Source organism: Globicephala melas, chromosome 16 (assembly GCF_963455315.2).
Source record: "Globicephala melas chromosome 16, mGloMel1.2, whole genome shotgun sequence".
In the NCBI taxonomy this organism is placed as follows: domain Eukaryota; kingdom Metazoa; phylum Chordata; class Mammalia; order Artiodactyla; family Delphinidae; genus Globicephala; species Globicephala melas.
In genome coordinates this window covers 31,327,677-31,351,320 of record NC_083329.1, presented here as the reverse complement: position 1 = coordinate 31,351,320, position 23,644 = coordinate 31,327,677, and the positions used below count along the sequence as shown (strand labels likewise).

General features: G+C 37.6%; 1 protein-coding gene across 1 annotated transcript in view; it reads left to right on the top strand.

Moving 5' to 3' along the window:
• CC2D2B (coiled-coil and C2 domain containing 2B) overlaps nt 1–23,644 on the top strand; it is a 97,687-nt gene that overhangs the window by 55,267 nt on the left and 18,776 nt on the right. Inside the window, exons 20-26 of the mRNA XM_030865177.3 lie at nt 1,660–1,752; nt 4,985–5,076; nt 9,567–9,737; nt 11,216–11,312; nt 12,101–12,210; nt 16,933–17,029; nt 22,056–22,154. Coding sequence (XP_030721037.2) covers nt 1,660–1,752; nt 4,985–5,076; nt 9,567–9,737; nt 11,216–11,312; nt 12,101–12,210; nt 16,933–17,029; nt 22,056–22,154 — 759 coding nt within the window. The remainder of the gene's footprint in view (nt 1–1,659; nt 1,753–4,984; nt 5,077–9,566; nt 9,738–11,215; nt 11,313–12,100; nt 12,211–16,932; nt 17,030–22,055; nt 22,155–23,644) is intronic.

Sequence of the window (23,644 nt, the reverse complement as noted above, 5' to 3'; positions counted from 1 at the left end):
AATAGTAGATATATTGGAAAATTGTTAGTTTTGTTGTCTGTGATTATGGCACTGTGGTTGTGTCCTTAGTTTTTGGAGATTCATGCTGAAGTATTTATTTAGGAATGAAGTGTCATGGTGTCTGTAATTTATACTTTGAGATATTTAGCCAAAAAAAAGAAAACAAAAGCAACAGATTAAGCAAATATGGCAAAATATTAATTACTTAATCTAAAGGGTAGGTACATAGATTTTAACATTCTTTCTAATTTTCTGTATGTTTGAAAAACTTGAGGAAAAATTAAAAACAAAAAATAAATAGCATTCTATACACCAACAAAAACTCACTAAAAATGTAACTTAACAAAGATACACCCTACAGTAGCAATAAAAACTCTTAGATTCATAGGAATATATTGAACAAAACACGTACGAAAACTTGATGGAGAAAATTATAAAACATTTTTGAATGGTGTAAAATTAGATTCAGACCTCACAAAAGAAATAAATACTATGTGTAATGAAGATTACACATGAAATGCAAAACTTTAAATGTATATCTTAATCTTGGGCAGGAAAATCTTTCTTAAACAAAACACAAAAAGTATAAATTATAAAGAAATAGATTAATAAACTTGATAATATTAAAGTTTAAACCCCACAGATTAGGAAAAGATATTTTCAAATGATATATTAATTAATAAAAATTAGTATCCAGAGTATTTAAGTAACTCCTATAAATTAATACTTTTAAAATAAATAAAGTGATATGAAATAGTAATATAATATATCCCTAGGTAAAATGTTACTTGTCAACAGGATTAATTTCAAGATTTCTTGTGGATAATTAGAAAAACAAATAAATTACTTTCAGATAATTTATCTACTTAAGGTAAGAGATACTTCATAATTTTTGTGTCATCTTTAATGCTCTCTATAATGTAAAATGATTTCAGTGTGCAGTTAGGAACGTATCCCACAAATGCAGCTATAACAGATGCAATTTATTCTAAATTATATAGATGAAGCATCCTGACAAATAATCTTAGACCCACTGCTGGATGTTAAGTTAAAGTTATTGATTATGGCCAGCATATTTTGACTACTTACTGTATGCCATGCACTTTATAGATATTGTTTCAGTTAAATCTCACAGCAATCCTGTGACATATTAATAACAGTAATATTATAATTATTACAAAAGAGGAAACTGAGGTCTGCAGTAGTTAATCATCTTTTTCCCAAACCACAAAGTTAATAAATGGCCGGGCCAACGTGAATCCAGGACTATGGCCTCCAAATCCCACTCTCTTGACCCTTATACTCTACCACTTTCCATTTCTTTTGTTTCTAGTGATTACCAGGTAAATGCATGCATGAAGAATTGTTCTCAATCGTCTTTACATTTTCTTATAATTTTCTCAATCGCAAATTTTTTCTCAATCATTACTCAGTTTTAAAAGATGAATGGACCTCCTCCTAGAAGCAAACAAAATATGTGTTCTTAGCTAATTCTCATTGGGAGAATCTAAAAGAAGTATTCTCTCCTCTCAATTCCAGAGTGTTGCCAATATCTCCTACACATGAACTGAAATGAGTAGTTAATATTTTATTGCAGTGTATCATATCTAAACTCTGTTACCTTCAAGAAGTGAAACTAATTTAATTCTCTGTTTATAGGAATATGAAAGTCAGATAGAGAAGGATATGTCCATTTCAGATATGAATTCTATTACCGCACAAAGGATTAATTCTGCCAATTTTCTGAAAAAGGTAACAACAACAGAATAGTTTTATCAATATGTTTGAATTTACTTTTGTGAAAACTGGTCTGCTGGATGCACAGTACTATACTCTTCCCAGAGAGTCAGATGGACAGACTTACTTACTCATCACCTCTTTCTGATCACCGAGAGGTTTTCTGTTCTATTCAGACTTCCTTTTCAGAGTTAGTTACTGACCATCTGTAAATGTACACTGTTGATGTACATTGTTGATGCAGCAGTTACTTCAATTGACAGCAAACTCATTATTAAAGCATATCCCACTCTTTCTATTTACAAATGAACGTTAAAGACTTCCCATCTCTTTTTGACCCTAAAAGTTCATTTTGGGAAGTATGCCAGCATTTTGCCAGAATCCCTAGTTTTATTAATAACTCATAATGCCGTACACCAGAGCAGTTCACGGGACAAAGGGAGGAGCCACTAGGAGACAGAACACCGTAACAAAGCCTAAACCAGGTTTGAGGTGGAATCCCTCACTGAATTTCACCCCTGATTTCTTTCCACTGACCCCTCATCGCTCCAGTGACTATATGTATAGATCCATCATGCCCAGCACAGTGCTCTTCACTCAGAAAATGTTGAGAAATGTTTGAACAATTAATGAAGTAAGGGATAAAATTGCAGGCTGAGGAGGTTTCTAAGACTTCTGCAAGAGTAGAATCTATACTATAGGGCTATAGGGCACCAGAGCAGCCTTTTAGGGTAACTTGAAAAGAAGCAGAGAGCCATGGGAAGATCTAAGAGGTACACACAATTCCCTCGTGGAGACAGGAGAGAAGCAACCTTGTGTGACTAGAAAAGCCCTAGGCAGGTGTGTGAAGACCTGTTCTGACCATCCTGTTTGTCTTTGGGCAGGTAATCTATGCACTGAGTCCTGCCTTATTGTTCTATAAAAACAGACAATAAAAATGCCTGCCTTGCTTTACTTCTGAAGTAAGGGGCAAATAAGATAGAACCTCAAGGTCTATGCTAGTTTGTACTCTGTTCCTATGGAAGTGTGGTGGAAATGCAGACCACTATAGCTATTGTAGCCTGAAAGAGCACCTCCTCTTTATTGCTGGCAGACATTTTTTTCCACTCACTCTTGCCCCTCCTACGCCTTCTTCATTAGCTCCATATATATTTTTTTAAGTTGAGATGTGATTTAATAATGATATTTGCGTCTTAGGAAATAAAGAGGCGTTCTTACTCATAAGAAAAGAGAGGGCTTCCCTAGTGGCGCAGGTTGAGTCCACCTGCCGATGCAGGGGACATGGGTTCGTGCCCCAGTCCGGGAAGATCCCACATGCCGCAGAGCGGCTGGGCCCGTGAGCCATGGTCGCTGAGCCTGCGCATCTGGAGCCTGTGCTCCGCAACGGGAGAGGCCACAACAGTGAGAGGCCCGCGTACCACAAAAAGAAAAGAAAAGAAAAGAAAAGAGAATACATATCCTTCTTATGCCTTCTCTTTTTTTGGTGTATGAGGAAGCCCAGAAGGGAGGGCAGCAAAAGATCAGGAATGTGGTAAGAGAGCAAGTGTCTGAGGATGCTTGACCTTCATATAGGAATCCTGGGAAGGAGCTTTAAGAACATTGTGTGATTGGGTTTCACCTCCTTGTGAAGACTTCTTTGCTATCTCAGGATAGTTTAAAACTACAGGTTTAAGGGATAATTACTTTAATTACAGGTACTGGAATCCTGCTTTGACACTGGAGGCCTAATAGGGCCATGGTGTCTAAATCCTGCTGCGGGAGGGACTGTGAGTTATATGTATTACACTTCCTGCTGTGTTACTGGGGTCAGTGGTGGCTGAGGCCGGGATTGGAGCAGTAAAGTCCCGGCAGTCTCAAGGATTGCTAGATAAAGTTTTGCTGAAATATTTGCATCTAAGAGGCCAGTGCTTCTCCGCAACCTGTCCCTTTCATTAATTTACTCAATAAATACTTATTGGGCACCTGCTGTGAATCAGTCATTATACTAGACATTGGAATTACAGCAGTAAACAAAATAGATTAAAATCCCTGGCCTCCTAGAGGAGGTCGTTCTGGTGGGGGAAGTCAGATAATGAACAGAACATGAGTATGTTAGAAAGTGATATGTGCCATGACAAGTGAAGTAGGAAGAGAGGACAGGAGTGTGTATGGGGGTGGGGGGGTCAGGTGTGATTTTAGATAAGGGAAAGCCTTCCTTAGATCAAGGAAAGCCCTCGAGATGCTAACGCTTCAGCAAAAGACCTGAAGTGAACTGAAGGAGCTAGCCATGGTTTTTTGGGAGAAGAACGTTCCAGGCTAATGGAACCACATGTGAAAACTGTGAGGAAGGAATATGCGTGGCCTATGGGAGGAACGGCAAGGAGCTCAGTCTGTGTGATAGCAAGGGAGCAAGGGAGAGGGAGAGAGAAAGAGAGAAAGACAGAGAGAGAAAGCACAAGTGAGAAGGCTCAAGCACACTGATGGGGTCAGAGGGAGGAGGGCTGTGGTTCACCTTCAAAGGAAACAATTTGTTCCCCACATGGCAGGGTAATTCTTAGGAATTATAATTTCCCATTCTCCTATCACCCCATTTTCCTATCGAATTTAAGCAGATCATTAGACTTTAGGTTACATTATCTTTGGGATGATTTGTGGCAGGACAGAAAGAAAATTGCCTCCAGACACACTTCTTCCTGGTTTCATTTCTAAAAGTATAAACCTGTTGTGAAGCATGGGGTTAGAGGAGAAAGGGAGGGATTTCCTCCGACTAAAAAGAAGAATTTCAGAGTCCTTGGAGGAACCAAGGTCTGTGGGTTCTCCAAGTTGCAAGGGCTTAGGGGATTGGCTCTGTTCAAGCACTAAATATCTTACCAAGCTGACAGAATGAGAGCTTAAGGTCAGAATAGGATGGACTCAAAGGAAATACAGAAATGTGACCACATTTCCTTGTGAATCAAGATTTGTGTGTGTACAAGTGACTGTTGTAGAAACACATTCACAGGATAATCATCTCCTTTGGTGAAGATTAGTTCTGTCCACATATACTGTGAGTTAGGTGGAAAAAGAGATGAGAGGGACATTAATGAGAGCGTTAGGAGTGATTTTAATAATGGTAGCAAACAGAACCATACTTTCACTTACCTAATTCCCCTTTCCATTCATTGCTTGAAAAAATTAGGAGTGAAAAATAGTGACACCAGTAGCATTGTATATACTTAATCTTAAAATATAAACTGCATTTCTTTAAATTCTAAAAATTTTTTTGTAGATGAGAAGGTCGATAATGAAAAGAATTGCCAAAGTTAACAAATTTAACTTATCAGATATTGTGGCTGATTATGAAGAAATTGTATCTGCAAGGTACATACTAAAATTATTATTATTTAAGTACAAAATAGAAAGCTATAAGATAATACCTTCAAAGTCCTCTAATAAGTTCTCTATTTTTATATTAATTAAGTTAATGTCAAAATGCAATTACAAAGCATAAAATGAAACACAGTGACTTAATTTTTTTTTGTCATTTTAAAATTGCATTTTGGACATAACTATATGATTTGTATTTTCAATTGTATAATATTTTAGATTTTAACCCTCTCCTTATTGATACTTTTTAGGGCAAGAAAGAAAAGAAAAAAAAAAAAGAAATACTTTTGTCCCAAATTAGTTTTGCCCTAAGATTTCCCTGTCCTGAGACTGCTACTGGAAAAGTCATTGCTGGTAGCACCACACACTAAGCCTGTAATCTCTCCCTTTCAAAATGGAATCCTCAGCCATATAAGGGCTCTGTGATCCACAGGCAGCAGTTGGGGGAGCCTTTGGCTGAAGTAACTCAGTTCTCATACTGTCCTATCTGGGAAACTTAAGGGTGGGAGCAGGAATTAGGGATGCTGTGTTTGGGGAAACCGCCCTGGGGCCACTTGCAGATTCTTAGTATTAATAATAAGGTTTTAATTGGTGTAGGATGCTGAAGGCTATTTTTTTTGAGGGGGGTGTTCTATTCTAAAATATACCTTGAAGTAATTCTTTCATGGGCACATTTTTTAAATGAAAACTTACTTTTAAAAAATTTTTACTGGGGTAGGGACTTCCCTGGTGGTGCAGTAGTTAAGAATCCGCCTGCCAATGCAGGGGACACAGGTTAGAGCCCTGGTCCGGGAAGATCCCACATGCCGCGGAGCAACTAAGCCCGAGTGCTACAACTACTGAGACCACACGCCACAGCTACTGAAGCCTGTGCGCCTAGGGCCTGTGCTCTGCAACAAGAGAAGCCACTGCAATGAGGAGCCCACGCACTGTAAGAAGAGTAGCCACTGCTCGCCGCAACTAGAGAAAGCCCATGTGCAGCAACGAAGACCCAACACAGCCAAAAATAAATAAATTTTTAAAAATAAAACTTTTACTGGGGTAGAGTTGATTTACAATGTTGGGTTAGTTGCAGGTGTCCAGCAAAGGGAATCTGTTATACATATACATATGTCGACTCTTTTTTAGACTCTTTTCCCATATAGGCCATTACAGAGTGTTGAGTAGAGTTCTCTGTGCTATACAGTAGGTCCTTATTAGCTATCTATTTTGTATATAGTAGTGTGTGTGTGTCAATGATGAAAATTTATTTTTTTAAACTTTTTGGTTTTTATTGGAGTATAGTTGATTAACAATGTTGTGTTAGTTTCAGGTGTACAACAAAGTGATTCAGTTATACATATACATGTATCTGTTCTTTTTCAAATTCTTTTCCCAGTCAGATTGTTACAGAATATTGAGCAAAAGTTCCCTGTGCTATACAATAGGTCCTTGTTGGTTATCCATTTTAAATATAGCAGTGTGTACATGTCAATCCCAAACTCCCTAACTATGCCTCCTCCCCTCCCTTCCCCCAGGTAACCATAAGTTCGTTCTCTAAGTCTGTGAGTCTGTTTCTGTTTTGTAAATAAGTTTATTTGTATCTTTTTTTTTAGATTCTGCATATAAGTGATATCATATGATAGTTCTATTTCTCTGTCTCACTTCACACAGTATGACAATCTCTGGGTCCATCCATGTTACTGCAATGGCATTATTTCATTCTTTTTAATGGCTAATATTCCATTGTATATATGTACCACATCTTCTTTAACCATTCTTCTGTCAGTGGATGTTTAGGTTGCTTCCATGTCTTGGCTATTGTAAACAACACTGCAATGAACATTGGGATGAATGTATCCTTTTGGACCATGTTTTTCTCCAGGTGTATGCCCAGGAGTTGGGTTGCAGGTTTATATGGTAGCTCTATTTTTAGTTTCTTAAGGAACCTCCATACCATTCTCCGTAGTGGCTGCACCAATTTACATTTCCACCAACAGTGTAGGAGGGTTCCCTTCTCTCCACACCCTCTCCAGCGTTTATTGCTTATGGATTTTTTGATGATAGCCATTCTGACTGGTGTGAGGTGATATCTCATTGAGGTTTTGATTTGCATTTCTCTAATAATTAGCAATATTGAACATCTTTTTTTTAAATTAATTTTTATTGGAGTATAGTTGCTTTACAATGTTGCGTTAGTTTCTACTGTACAGCAAAATGAATTGGCTATACATATACATATATCCCATCTTTTTTGGATTTCCTTCCCATTTAGGTCACCACAGTGCATTAAGTAGGGTTCCCTGTGCTATACAGCATATTCTTATTAGTTATCTATTTTATACATAGTATCAATAGTGTGTTTGTGTCAATCCCAATCTCCCAATTCCTCCCACTCCTGCTTTCCCCCTTGGTATCCATAGTTTCTTCTCTACATCTGTGTCTCTATTTCTGCTTTGCAAATAAGATCATCCATACCATTTTTCTAGATTCCACATATACGTGTTAATATATGATATTTGTTTCTCTCTTTTGACTTAACTTCACTCTGTATGACACTCTCTAGGTCCATCCACATCTCTACAAATAACCCAATTTTGTTCCTTTTTATGGCTGAGTAATATTCCATTGTATATATGTACCACATCTTCTTTATCCATTCCTCTGTTGATGGACATTTAGGTTGCTTCCATGTCCTGGCTATTGTAAATAGTGCTGCTGTGAACATTGGGGTGCATGTGTATTTTTGAATTATGGTTTTCTCTGGGTATGTGCCCAATAGTGGGATTGCTAGGTCATATGGTAGTTCTATTTTTAGTTTTTTAAGGAACCTCCATACTGTTTTCCATAGTGACACTATCAATTTACATTCTCACCAACAGTGCAAGAGGATTCCCTTTTCTCCACACCTTTTCCAGCATTTATTGTTTGTGGATTTTTTTTTTTAAGTAAATAAATTATTTATTTATTTTTGGCTGCATTGGGTCTTCGTTGCTGTGCACGGGCTTTCTCTAGTTGGGGCGAGCAGGGGCTACTCTTTGTTGCGGTACGCAGGCTTCTCATTGCAGTGGCTTCCCTTGTTGCAGAGCACAGGCTCTAGGCATGTGGACTTCAGTAGTTGTGGCTCGTGGGCTCTAGAGTGCAGGCTCAGTAGTTGTGGCACACAGGCTTAGCTGCTCCGCGGCATGTGGCATCTTCCCAGCCCAGGGCTCGAACGTGTGTCCCCTGCATTGGCAGGCAGATTCTTAACCACTGTGCCACCAGGGAAGCCCATTTGTGGATTTTTTGATGATAGCCATTCTGACTGATGTGAGGTGATATCTCATTGTAGTTTTGATTTGCATTTCTTTAATAATTAGTGTTGTTGAACATCTTTTCATGTGTCTCTTGGCCATCTGTATGTCTTCTTTGCAGAAATGTCTATTTAGGTATGCTGCCCATTTTTTGATTGGGTTGTTTGTTTTGATGATATTAAGCCACATGAGCTGTTTGTAAATTTTGGAGACTAATCCCTTGTCAGTCACATTATTTGCAAATATTTTCTCCCATTCTGTGGGTTGTCTTTTCATTTTGTTTATGGTTTCCTTTGCTGTGCAAAAGCTTTTGAGTTTAATTAGGCCCCATTTGTTTATGTGTGTTTTTATTTCCATTACTCTGGGAGATGGATTGAAAAAGATATTGCTGTGATTTATGTCAGAGAGTGTTCTGCCTGTGTTTTCCTCTAAGAGTTTTATAGTGTCTGGTCTCATATTTAGGTCTTTAATCCATTTTGAGTTTATTTTTGTGCATGGTGTTAAAGAATGCTCCACTTTCATTTTTTTTACATGTAGCTGTCCAGTTTTCTCAGCACAGTTTGTTGAAGAGACTTTCTTTCCTCCATTTTATAGTCTTGCCTTCTTTGTCATATTTATAGATTAATTGACCATAGGTGTGTGGGTTTATTTCTGGGCTTTCTATCCTGTTCCATTGATCTATATTTCTACTTTTGTGCCAGTACCATACTGTTTTGATGACTATAGCTTTGTAGTATAGTCTGAAGTCTGTGTTTTATTTTCAGTCTTTGGAGGAAAATAGGTGTGACCATAAAGCTATAATTGCATAGATTTGTGCTGCCAGGGTTGGGAGCACATATAACTAACTCCTATTCAGAACCATGTAGAAAAGTTGAGTATCTAACCACTTTCAAGAGAACGATTCCTAAAAAATGAATAATCCTTTGATATAACGTCATGTTTCATGGAATTACCTCTCCACGCCCTTGTTTCTACTTGGACCATACACCCAAATTACGTGGAGCAATCACATTCTCTCTTAACATAGCATCTCTTCTATGCCCAGAAAAAGATTCTTTCCTTGGGTCTAAGACAACTCTGTCTCCCCTCCACAATGGAGAGAACATGGTTCAGAATAATGGCCTTATTTATAATAGTTAATTTAAAAAATTGATATATTTCAAATTTTAAGTTATCTTGTATCTGTGTGATTGATCATTTTTTACTCTTTAGCCAGTTGACACGTGCAGTTTGTAAGCTTCTTGAACGACGAAGAAAGTTAAAGCCTCAGAGGCAAGAAAGGAAAAAAGTGGCAGCACAGACTATCTGTGACGGAGATATTAAGATTCTTGTCAGAATATTGAGGGCTTATAATATTCCTACAAGGAAAGCAATAGTTAATAGGTAAGGCAATTGCGCCAATTTTTGGAGTTGCAAAAGATGTCTTAAATGTAAATTTCTATACTGTCTTCTTAATAAAACTTTGCACTTGGGGCTTCCCTGGTGGCGCAGCTGTTGAGAGTCCGCTTGCCGATGCAGGGGACACGGGTTCGTGCCCCGGTCCGGGAAGATCCCACATGCCGTGGAGCGACTGGGCCCATGAGCCATGGCCGCGGACCCTGCGCGTCCAGAGCCTGTGCTCTGCAACGGGAGAGGCCACAACAGTGAGAGGCCCTCGTAAAAAAAAAACAAAAAACAAAACAAACAAACAAACAAAACAAAAAAAAAACTTTGCAGTTTATTAATGTTCAATATACAGAAACTAAATGAAAGTTGAAATCTTCATTTGGATAGTCAAACTTACTGTCATTGCTGTGTATTACAAATTTTCAGAAGTTTGAGATGCCCGAAGTACCTTTAACATGTATATTTTTGGGTGCTATATCAAATAAATACCTTCTGTCCCTATTCCCTATTGTGAAAACTTAAGCTGCTATTGCTAATTACACTGTTTTCTGCCACTGTCCCCTCACAGTATTGGAAGTATATAGACTACAGGAGAGAGTAAGCTCCATTTTGGATTTATCATTTTAGGTGACTTCTACAAAAATCAAATCTTACCTATCTCTTCTGCAGGCACTCAGTGTGTTTTATTTGCGTTTCTTGGGCAGAGGATATGTAGGGTCAGAGTGGCCAAATTAAGGCATCATGAATATTAAATACTCATGAATATTTAGTATAACCCGAATTTCAAGTGTTTCATATATTTAATCTCATGTATAATTTATGTATTGTGAATATTTAGTGCCCAGGTACCTCAGGAATACTGATCAACCCTCTCTGTCTACATTTAACACTTATGTGCTCTACTTGCTTATTTTATGTTTACCACATCCCATGAACTCTACATATGCAAAACAAATATTTTGCTTACTAGCTACGAATCTATAGTTAAAACCTCTTAAAGGTTTTGCCTGTGTTTTATATTATAAAATATGACTTTATTTATGATAGAATTGATATTCTCAAAACAAATGCACATTTCAAGGCTGTTTTGTGAAATAAGGACATTATAAAATTACCACCATTTTCTATAATAATCAATTTGTAAAAGAAAGAATATTGTAACACCAAAAATAGGAAGAATATAGTCTCAAAGTATTACTTGCTCTATTTTTTTCCTTTTGCTGAGGGTCAGTGAAAACTCTGTCACAGACTGGTTCCAATCCATAGTTCAGCATTTAGGAGCTACCCTTTCAGAGTAGTGATTGTCACGTATTTATCTCTAACCACCTATGTTATGAAGATCCAAAGCAAACTCTATAAGATCCAGGGTAGCTGACTTATATACCTCTATAAGCATAAGCAAAAAGCCAGCTACTCCCACCAAAACTAATATTAAAATTAATTAAAGTGCCTATCTCTATATTGTTTTTCAGAAGAGCCTTGGATATGCCTACTTATTTGATATCATCCATGTCTCGCCTCAGACATAAAGAAACAATCAAATCCGTAACCTCAGATGAGATCTTAAATGAGGTAAGTATTTAACACTTCTGTAAAGTGCCGTTTTGATCATGTTTTCCCTGAATTGCAACCGGCCCCTAACTGGACTATCCATCTAATTCTAGTTTACTCTCCATAACACAGTGAAGGTGCTCTTTATAAAATGTAATTCTAACTATTTCATTCTCTGCTACCCTGCTCTCAGGGTCTATAGAATAAGATGCAAGCTCCTTACAATGGTAGCTCCTTAGAACGGCTACCACTCTGTGATGGTCTGGTTCTTACATACCAATCAGCCACATTTCTCATCAGCCCACAGCGGTATCAATCATACTACTACTTGTTCTAGAAGGCCTCCGTATATGCCCTTTCCTTTGCCTGGAATGGCCACCATACCTCCATGTTATTGGCCACATGAACTACTATTTAATGTTTCAAAGCTCAAGCCCAAGCAATGTTTTCTCTGTGAAGTTCTCCTTGTCCTCACCCCAGAGAGTTAATCATTCTCTCTCCTGAGTTACTATTATACCTTGAATATATTTCTTACATTTCATTGCAATTATTTGTTTACCTGTTTATTTTCTCCTGATAGACTTAAGATAAAAATCCTTAAGGGTTTCCATTTATTTTTGGATCCTAGCAAAGTAGTACCTGATATTGAATAGGTTGAAGAAATGTTAATTGAATGAATGAATGAATAATTGTTGTTTGAAAAACTGGAAAAAGTAAGCCATCCAGTTATCAGCCAGTAACTAATTTCTACCTTTTATCAGCTATATAAAATGTTACAAAAATCTAGTCGTGTTAATCATGTGTTTCAGGATACTGTGCACCCCTTTGTGGAAGTTTCCTTTCAGCACACTGTGTACCAAACCAGTGTTGCAAGTGGATCTCATCCATGCTGGAATGAAGAAATTAAAGTAGATTTTATGTAAGTTGGAGTCCATTTTTCCTCAGCTTCTAAAATAGAGCAGTAACAAAATTATTTTCTTGAGCTGTTTATTGAAAATAATGATGGATATAGGCTTAATTTTTAAGTTTTTAAATTATGAAGTATTTCTTACATAGATATTAATATATATAATGTAAATGTAAGTTCTGAGGAAAAATGATAAAATGAATACCTCTGTATCTACCATCTAGCTTAAAAAATGGAGTATTAGCAATATTTTTGAAGGCTCCACTGTGCCAATAACTATTTGTATCCCCTTTCTTTCTCCCCAGAGGTAACCAACCACGAATTTGTTTATCATTCCCTCTCTTTATGACTTTAAATCATAGGTATTTATCCCTAGCTATGTTTTATTTACCTGGGATGTTTTCCAACTTTATGTAAATTGAATGATCTTTTGCAATCTGTTTCTTCACTCTTATTTTGAGCGATTTATCCATATTCATACTTGTACCTATTCCTTCCTTCCTTTATTTTCACTTCTGTATAGTATTCCACTGTATTAAAATGCCATAATTTATTTATACTTTATCCTGTTGATGCAGATTTGCCTGGTTTTAATGTTTTGCTATTGTAAATAGTATTGCTCTGAACATTCTTGTACTTGTCATCTGGAACACACATGTAAGAGTTTCTTTTTAAGACAGTAGTTCTCAAAGTATTTTGTGCACTGAAATCACCTGTACAGCTTCTTTAAACAGATTGCTGGGCCCAACTCCATAGTTTCTAGTTCAGTAGCTCTGATACATAATTCCATTTCTAACAAGTTCTCAGGTGTTACTGATGCTCCTAGTCAGGGGACACTTTGAGACCCTTTACTTTAGGATCTGTATCCAGGAGTGGAATTGCTTCAACTTTACTAGCTAATGCCAAAGTTTTTTCTAAAGTGATTGTGCCAATACATACTCCCAACAGCGATATAAAAGTTCCTATTGTGCCACATCTTCAATAATATTTTGTATTTTTAAAATTAATGTTTCTAATACAGTGGATCTAAAGTGATATTCTTGTTGTGGTTTAATTTACATTCCTGGATTTCTAATGAGATTGAGTTTCTTTTTTTTTTTCCATTTTAAACAAATCGATAGGCTTTAATTTTTAGAGCAGTTTAGGTTCACAGTAAAACTGAGCAGAAAGCACAGAGTTCTTACACATCCTCTCCCTACAACACGCACACACAGCTCCCTAAAGTGTCAGTGTGGTACATTTGTTACAATCAATGGACCAATGTTGACACATTATCAAAGTCCGCAATTTACATTAGGGTTCACTCTTTGTGTTGTACATTCTATGGGTTTTGACAAATGTATGATGACATGTATCCACCACTGTAGTATCATACAGCATAGTTTCACTGCCCTAAAAATGCCCTGTGCTTCACCCATTTATCCGTTCATCCTTCCCCTGGAACCTCTGGCAACCACTGATCCTTTCACTGCCACCATAGTTTTACCTTTTCCAGAGTGTCATTGCATTTCAGGGTTCTCCATAAAAGCAGAACTAACAGGTGTGTGTGTGTGTGTGTGTGTGTGTGTGTGTGTCTGTTTGACTCTCTTTACCCTCTGTAATAGGGGTGTGCCTCATCCAGTTGGTTGGAGGCTTAACAGAAAAAAGGCTTACCCCACTTAGGAAGATGGAATTCTGCCAGCACACTGGCTTCAGACTTGAACTGCAGCTCTCCCCTGGGCTTCCAGGCTGCCAGCTTACCCTGCAGATTTTGGGCTTGCCTTCCCCCACAATCACGTGAGCCACTGTTACAGAGGGTAGTTTTCCTTACTCAACATCTACTGACTTTTTTAATGTGGGAAGAACACTTAACACGACATCTACCCTTTGAACAAACTTTTAAGTGTGCAATATACTACTGCTGAATGTAGGTAAAAGGTTGTACAGCAGATCTAGAGCTTATTCATCTTGCTTCCCTGAAGTTTTACGCCTTGTTGATTAGTAACTTCCCATTTCCCCCTCCCCCCAGCCCCTGGTGACCACCATTCTGCTCTTTGACTCTATGAATTTGACTACTTTAGATGCCACATATAGGTGGAATCATGCAGTCTTTTTATGACTGGTTTATTTCATTTAGTATAATGTCCTCAAGATTCATCCATGCTGCCACATATTGCAGAATTTCCTTCTTTTTAAAGGGTGAGCAGTATTCCGTATATATACCACATTTCCTTTATCCATTCATCTGTCAACAGACGTTTAGCATGCTTCCATACTGTTGTGAATAGTGCTGCAATGAACATAAGAGTGCTAACATCTCTTTGATATTCTGATTCAGTTCTTTTGGATAAATACCTAGAAATGGGATTGCTAGATCATATGGTATCAGTTCTATTTTTAATTTTTTGAGGAACCTGCATAACGTTTTCCATAGCAGCTGCACCATTTCACATTCCCACCAACTGTGTGCAGGAGTTCCAGTTTTACACACCTTCACCAGCACTTGTTACTTTATTTTATTTTTTTTGATAATAGCCATCCTAACAATTGTGAAGTGATATCTCATTGTAGCTTTGAATTTCCCTGATTATTACTGAGTGTTTTATTATTAGTAATTTTGAGCATTTTTTTCGTGTATCTATTAGCCATTTGTATGTCATTTTTGGAAAATGTCCATTCAAGTTTTAGTACATTTTAAAATCAGATTATTAGCTTTTTTACTATTCGGTTGTATGAGCTCTTTATGTATGTTGGAGAGGAACCCCCTTATAATATATATGGTTTGCAAATATTTTCTCCCATTCCATAAGTTGACCTTGTACTCTGACGATTATTTCCTTTGCTGTGCAGAAGGTTTACAGTTTGATATAGTTCCACTTTTTTATTTTTGCTTTTGTTGCCTGTGCTTTGGTATCATGTCCATGAAATTATTGCCACAACCTATGTCATGAAACTTTTCCCCTGTATTTTCTTCTAGAAGCTTTATAGTTTCAGGTCTTACATTTTAAATATTTAATTCATTTTGAGTTGAATTTTGTGTATGGTATAAGATAAAGATCAAATTTGATTCTTTTTTTATTAACATCTTTATTGGAGTATAATTGCTTTACAATGGTGTGTTAGTTTCTGCTTTATAACAAAGTGAATCAGCTATACATATACATACATCCCCATATCTCCTCCCTCAAATTTGATCCTTTTGCACGTAGTTTTACCAACACCATTTGTTGAAGAGATTGTCCTTTCTTCATTGAGTAGTCTTGGCACCCTTGTCAAAGATCGGTTGACCTGACATAGATGCAAGGATTTATATCTAGGCTCTCTATTCTGTACCACAGGTCTATATGTCTGTTTTTAGGCCAGACTGTTTCAATTACTGTAACTTCGTAAAATATGTATTTTGAAATCAGGAAGTGGGATCTCCAGCTCTTTTCTTTCTCAAGGTTCATATTTGATGCTAAAGCTATATAAATAGGCTTTTGTAATTGAAAATAAAGTGCACTGATCAAGACAGATTTAAAATGTGGAACTTAAAATTGTTCTCTAAACTCAAGTAGCAATTTTCAGTTGTTACTTCCTATACATCTTTAGCTCTCCCTCGGGTAAAAGGAATATAAAGAACTGTCAACTACATCTGTTATCAAAGTCCTTTCTCTTTTCCTGGCGCCCTTACCCCCTTCTCTTGCCAATCTTGTTCATCTCCCTCAATTTCTGCAGATCATATGGTTCTTGACTATTTGCATGGTTTTTTGATGGCATCCCTCTGACTTTTTTTTTTTTTAACATCTTTATTGGAGTATAATTGCTTTACAATGCTGTTTTAGTTTCTGCTTTATGAGAAAGTGAATCAGCTATACATATACATCTATCCCCATATCTCTTCCCTCTTGCATCTCCCACCCTCCCTATCCCACCCCTCTAGGTGGCCACAAAGCACCGAGCTGATCTCCCTGTTCTATGCGGCTGCTTCCCACTAGCTATCGATTTTACATTTAGTAGTGTATATATGTCCATGCCACTCTCTCACTTTGTCTCAGCTTACCCTTCCCCCTCCCCGTGTCCTCAAGTCCATTCTCTAGTAAGTCTGCGTCTTTATTCCTGTCCTGCCCCTAGGTTCTTCATAACTTTTTTTTCTTTTTTAGATTCCATATATATGTGTTAGCATATGGTATTTGTTTTTCTCTTTCTGACTTACTTCACTCTGTATGACAGACTCTAGGCCCAACCACCTCACTACAAATAACTCAATTTCATTTCTTTTTATGGCTGAGTAATATTCCATTGTATATATGTGCCACATCTTCTTTATCCATTCATCTGTCGATGGACACTTAGGTTTCTTCCACATCCTGGCTATTGTAAATAGTTCTGCAATGAATATTGGGGTGCATGTATCTTTTTCAATTAGACTTTTCTGTGGGTATATGCCCAGGAGTGGGATTGCTAGATCATTTGATAGTTCTATTTTTAGTTTTTTAAGGAACCTCCATACTGTTCTCCATAGTGGTTGTACCAATTTACATTCCCACCAACAGTGCAAGAGGGTTCCCTTTTCTCCACACCCTCTCCAGCATTTATTGTTTGTAGATATTTTGATACTGGCTTTAATGAAAGATAGCAGTTGTCCTGAAAGCACATAGATTTTCTTATCTTATACTTTATAAAAGAAAATAATGCAGGCAATTTTATAGTCCTTTATGAATAATGCTTTTATAAAATCAATTAAGCATTTAAATACGTTTTTCTTATTTACAGCTTACCAGGACATGATTATAGCGTCTCAAGCTTATCTAAAATAAAAGATAATATATATATCAACATTTTTGATGAAATGATTATTGAAAAACATGAGGTAAAGTAAAATAATAATCAATGTTGAAATAATTATAAGTTCAGACTGAATGAAGTCTATTAACATATTTGTAAATTTGATTTTAGATACAGTATCTATTTCCAACATTTTCTAAAAAGGATATGGGGCAACTTGAAATAAAATCAGACATATGACAAGTCAATTCAAAAATAACAGGGATCGGGCTTCCCTGGTGGCGCAGTGGTTGAGAGTCCGCCTGCCGATGCAGGGTAGACGGGTTCGTGCCCCGGTCCGGGAAGATCCCACATGCCGCGGAGCAGCTGGGCCCGTGAGCCATGGCCGCTGAGCCTGCGCGTCCGGAGCCTGTGCTCCGCAACGGGAGAGGCCACAACAGTGAGAGTGTACTGCAAAAAATAAATAAATAAAATAAAATAAAATAACAGGGATCATAAACCACATAGAAGAGGAGGAGAGATAAATATACCAAGAATTTGGGAAAAGTAGATTTCTGCAATTGAACGTTACATTTACACGTGAACTTCCTGGTAGCCAAGCTTTAGCGTATTTTTGAAGTTTGCTGCACTAAGCATATTTACTATGATAAAGGTATATACGTTAAGATGCTTTACACTGTTTACTGACATGTAGCAAGATATCCAAAAGCAGTGGTTATGAACTGAAGGCAGGAATCTGGGGTATTGGCAGCTTTTTTCAAACTTCGGCCCTTCCCCAGATTCAGGTACGTAGCAACAACAATCCCAGGGCTTGGAAATTGAATACCATGGCTTTCTTGATATTCTTAACAGTTGCATATGATCACTAGAATCTCAAAATTGTCTATTATGACCCTGGACTCCCTGGCATTTGTTCTTCTTAGAAGAGAGAGATCAGATTAAAATGGGAGCCAGAATATACTGCATTTTCTTTTGCAAGGTTTTTACATTTCTAACCTGGACTATCTACAAGTGGACCATCAGATGAATTTTCTAAGGAACGGGCCATGGCAACCTAACTGATACCATTATTTCTTGGCAGTAAGCCAACATGGTCCATAATTACAGCAGCAAGGCAGAGGTGGATGGTGGAAAGGTAAAAAATGAAGCAGAAAGCAAGATAGTGTGTGAGGAAAGCTACAATGAATTACCCTTTTTATCTCCCTTCTTTTATCCTATCTCCTTACTTCAGCCCAGATAATAGTGTATAACTTTAATATTAACAGAAATTCTGAGTTTATGGATTTAAAAGAAGTCACGTTAACCTAAATAATCTAAGGTCTTCCTCTTGGTCCACCCTCTACTCACAGAACCTCCACCAGTCCCTCCGAAAATTTTCTGGAAGCCTCCAAGTAGTCCTCATATATGTGCCTAAACATGACTGTTAGCTATAGTCATCCTTCCCATTTCAACAGTGTGTGTGTGTTCTTTTGATTCAGGCTCCACAGCTCTCAAAGCCACTTAAAAGAATCTCACCACCACCACTGTTGACATTGCCCCTGATTAGGATGCCATCATCTGTGCCAAGGGTATTATCTCCCCAATTATCCTTGAGCCCAAAGCTATGAAACTTCAGAATACCCAAGAGGCACTGGATTCTGCACAAACATGGGAAGAATGGCCCTATTTTCTCTGAATTCATGCTACATATTATATATCTAGATCTTAAAGCAACAGTATTGGTACACAAAATCTCACAGTAGAAGAGCTTCTCCAGCCGCCGACCCTAATCATCAGGGGTCAAACCCAGGACAAGGGACCTAGTGGGGTACAGTGCACACCAACCCTTTCCATGTCCTCATTGTCCTTTCTCTTCACCTTGCTTCCTAAACTCAGCCCAACTGCTCTCACCTTCCCTAATTACAAACAAAAAAATTCAGTGGATATAAGTACATACTAGTGCTAAAGAGAGGGATATTGCCTATACTAGTCTTAAACAAGCAACATGCCTGTCCCAAGAGCTATTCTCTAACACCTTTCCTATATTCCCCCATTTCAGCACTTTTGTTGATGAAGTGAAAAATTTAAATGGCTAAAAGTGGAGTGAATCATAGAGTACTGCCAGTGGGGTTGGTCGTGGTGGTAAATGCCAAACCCATTTATGTCTAGTCCCTGCTTCTCTTACTACACATACTTTCTCTAATTTAAAAAATAGGATTATTGTGGCATAATTATCATATAATAAACTGCACATAATTAAAGTGTATACTTTGACAAGGTTGGTTTTTTTTGTTTGTTTGTTTGTTTGTTTGTTTGTTTTTTGCGGTACGCGGGCCTCTCACTGTTGTGGCCTCTCCCGTTGCAGAGCACAGGCTCCGGACGCGCAGGCTCAGTGGCCATGGCTCACGGGCCCAGCCGCTCCGTGGCATGTGGGATCTTCCCGTACCGGGGCACGAACCCGTGTCCCCTGCATCGGCAGGCGGGCTCTCTACCACTGCACCACCAGGGAAGCCCCTTTGACAAGTTTTGACGTATATATACCCATAAAACCATCATCAAAGTCAAGATAATGAACATATCCACCACTCTCAAAGGTTTTCCCCTGTCCTGTTAGAATACCTCCCTCCTTCCTTTCCTTCCTCCCACCCCAGGCAACCACTGATCTGCTTTCTGTAACTATAGTTTACATCTTCTGGAATTGTATAAAAATGGCAGCATACAGTATGCACTTTTTTCCCCTTGGTCTGGCAACTTTCACAGAAAAATTATTTTGAGATGTGTCTCAGTTGTTTTATTTATCAACTAGTTCATTAATTTTTACTGTATAGTGGTAGTCTATTGAACACATACATTCTGTTGTACGTTTAAATATTCAGCTGTTGATGGACATTTGGGTTTTCTTTGGGGGTGGCTATTATAAATAAAGCTGCTATGAGCATTTGTGTATAAGTCCTTGTATGGACAAATGCTTTAATTTCTCTTGGGTAAATACATAGGAGTGAAATGGCTGGATCATATGGTAAGTAGACATTTAAGAAACTGCTAAACAGTTTTTCCAAAGTGACTGTACCATTTTTTATTTCCACCAGCAATGTATGAGACTTCTAGTTCTTTCACAGTCTTACAGACAAGTGGTCAGACTTAAAAATTTTAGCCACTCTAATAACCGTGTGGTTGTATCTCATTGTAGTTTTAATTTGTATTTCCTGATGACTAATGATGGTGAGCACTTTTCCGTGTATTTATTTGCTATCTGAATATCTTCTTTGGTGAAGTGTCTGTCCAAATCTTTTGTCTATTTTTCAAATTGGGTTATTTGTTTTCTTATTATTCAGTTCTGAGGATTCTTTACATATTCTGTGTACAAATCCTTTATCAGATATATGATTTACAAATATTTTCTCCCGGTACATAGCTTGTCTTTTCATTTTCTCAACAGTGCCTTTTGAAGAGCAAAGTTTTAAGTTTTGATGAAGTCAAATTTATCAACTTGCTTTTGGTGTCATATGTTTTAGCTCTGTTTTTGCTTTATATATTTTGTAACTCTTTATTAGGTGCATGTACTTTTCTTAATTTTTGAATTTTATTTTATTTATTTTTTTATACAGCAGGTTCTTATTAGTCATCAATTTTATACACATCAGTGTATATATGTATATATGTCAAGCCCAATAGCCCAATTCATCCCACCCCACCCCACCCCCCGCCACTTTCCCCCCTTGGTGTCCATACGTTTGTTCTCTATATCTGTGTCTCTATTGCTGCCCTGCAAACTGGTTCATCTGTACCATTTTTCTAGGTTCCACATATATGCCTTAATATACGATATTTGTTTTTCTCTTTCTGACTTTCTTCACTCTGTATGACAGACTCTAGATCCATCCACGTCTCAACAAATGACCCAGTTTCATTCCTTTTTATGGCTGAGTAATATTCCATTGTACACATGTACCACATCTTCTTTATCCATTCGTCTGTTGATGGGCATTTAGGTTGCTTCCATGACCTGGCTATTGTAAATAGTGCTGCAATGAACATTGGGGTACATGTGTCTTTTTGAATTATGGTTTTCTTTGGGTATATGCCCAGTAGTGGGATTGCTGGATCATATGGTAATTCTATTTTTAGTTTTTTAAGGAACCTCCATACTGTTCTCCGTAGTGGCTGTAGCAATTTACATTCCCACCAACAGTGCAAGAGGGTTCCCTTTTCTCCACACCCTCTCCAGCATTTGTTGGTTGTAGATTTTCTGATGATGCCCATTCTAACTGGTGTGAAGTGATACCTCATTGTAGTTTTGATTTGCATTTCTCTAATAATTAGTGATGTTGAGCAGCTTTTCATGTGCTTCTTGGCCATCTGTATGTCTTCTTTGGAGAACTGTCTATTTAGGTCTTCTGCCCATTTTTGGATTGGATTGTTTGTTTTTTTAAATTGAGCTGCATGAGCTGTTTATATATTTTGGAGACTAATCGTTTGTCTGTTGATGACTCATTTGCAAATGACTCGATTTGTCATTTGCAAATATTTTCTCCCATTCTGAGGGTTGTCTTTTGGTCTTGTTTATAGTTTCCTTTGTTGTGCAAAACTTTTAAGTTTTATTAGGTCCCTTTTGTTTTTATTTCCATTACTCTAGGAGATGGGTCAAAAAAGATATTGCTGTGATTTACATCAAAGAGTATTCTTCCTATGTTTCCTCTAAGTGTTTTATAGTGTCCGGTCTTACATTTAGGTCTTTAATCCATTTTGAGTTTATTTTTGTGTATGGTGTTAGGTTTTATTATATATTCTTTATCACAGTCTATCTTTATATAATATTATGCCACTTCATATATAGTGTAAGAACAGGATATTACTATACTACCATTTCCCCTCCTGTGCTTTGTGTTAGTGTTATCATACATTTTCCTTATATGTATGTCATAAACTCCACAACAGGTCATTATTATTGCTTTAAATGGTCAATTATCTTTTAAAGAAATTTTTTAAAGGGAGAAAAAAAATCTTTTCTATTTACTCTTTGGTTTCTTTTTAAAAAGGAAGAGAATTTTTTATACTTACCTACATGTTTGTGTGAAATTATCCAACACATGATATAGAATGAGTAATAGAAAAATTATTTATTTTAATAGGATCACAGTTTCAAGAGCTGCAGTGGTCATTCATATATAAGAAAGAATTGGCTTGGATCCATTGTCTTCCCTTTCTCTGCTCTCCTGCAACAATCTGAGGTAATAGAAGATGATTCTTTGCTAATTATTCTGAATTTTTGTCTCTGGCTAATAGAAATACCTGTGTCTTTGAGTCAGATTCTGACTGGCAGGTTGATAAGTCAGTCAAAATGATCCTGTATTCAACTGCCCCATGGGTGTTGGAGTATTTGAAGGTTTTAGCTGTCTCTGGAATAGGAGACACCCACAAATTTATTTCATGTATTTTTAGAGTGTTTGTTGATGAAGAAAAGGACAGGTAGCCTTAGATCTTAAAGCAACATTCATATTTGCTCATAATAGTTTTGTAAGACCAGATTCATAAATATTCTGATTAATGACATTGCTTTGTAACCATGGGTTCCAGGAGTTTCAGCTCCTCAAACACTGTTTATTGATAATGGTGAGACTGATGATTAGCATCTGTGTCTGTGGTACCCCCAGAGGGCTCTGCTGTTGGGTTTTGCAGCAAGAAAATGCCTACATGGCCAGCAAAATATAAAAACCCCATTCTAGATTTCATCTGGGGCCCTGTAACTTACAGAGATATGCCAGTTACAGATGATTCAGCAATGAATTTTCTACCTCAAGGAGTTCACTGTCTATAGAAGAAAACCATTTCAGTACGACATGGTAATGCTGTAGGGCTTTGGTAGGGGCATGAGGTTGGTACTATGAGAACACTGAGTAAGGAGTACCCTACCCTTCCTGGTTTGGAAGGGGAAGCAAGGGGGTGTTCAGAGGGGTTCGGGGTAGGTGAGAGGAGAATGAGGAGGAGCATGAAAGGTCAGGGGAATATTTACAGAGGAGATAACTTTTAATCAAGTCCCTAAAGATGCATTTATCAAGCACACAAAGTCATTTGACTCAGAAGGATTTATGTGTCTATCAGTTAGTACTGTATTCAGTCATATGCAACAGAAAACCTGACAGTGGCTGTTGTAAGAGGTCTATTTATCTCACAAAAAAGAAGTCTAGATGCCAGTGCATCTGCTCAAGAATATTATCAAGGATCCAAGCTACTTTTGTCTTTCTGTTCTACTCTCCTTATCATGTGACTTTCATCCTCATAATTGCACCTCCAGCCTCATATTCATGCTGCAAACAGGAGGTGGGGTGAAGCAAGAAGGGGCAGTGCCTGTATCAGGAAAACAGACACTTCCCCAGAAAACCTCTCAGACTTCTTGCATTTTACTTATGTGACTTGGTCACTACATGGCTGTCATGTTACCACCTAAAACTGTTGGTAAGAAAGGAGAAGAGAATGGAGGAGAATAGAAACGTCTGCGTATTATGCAATCACAGGATGTCATGAGGGAGCACGTTGAAAATACAAGTGCTGCAAATAAAGAGCAACGGAGATTCTAAATTGTTGGAGGTATAGGGCTTCCTATGTTTGTAAATCCCTGCAGGTGTTTCTCAGTCTCAGGCCAGATGCTAGGATAGAGAAGTAGTTAAGAATGTGAGCTTCAAAGGGGGACCAACCGGGCTTCCCTGGTGGCGCAGTGGTT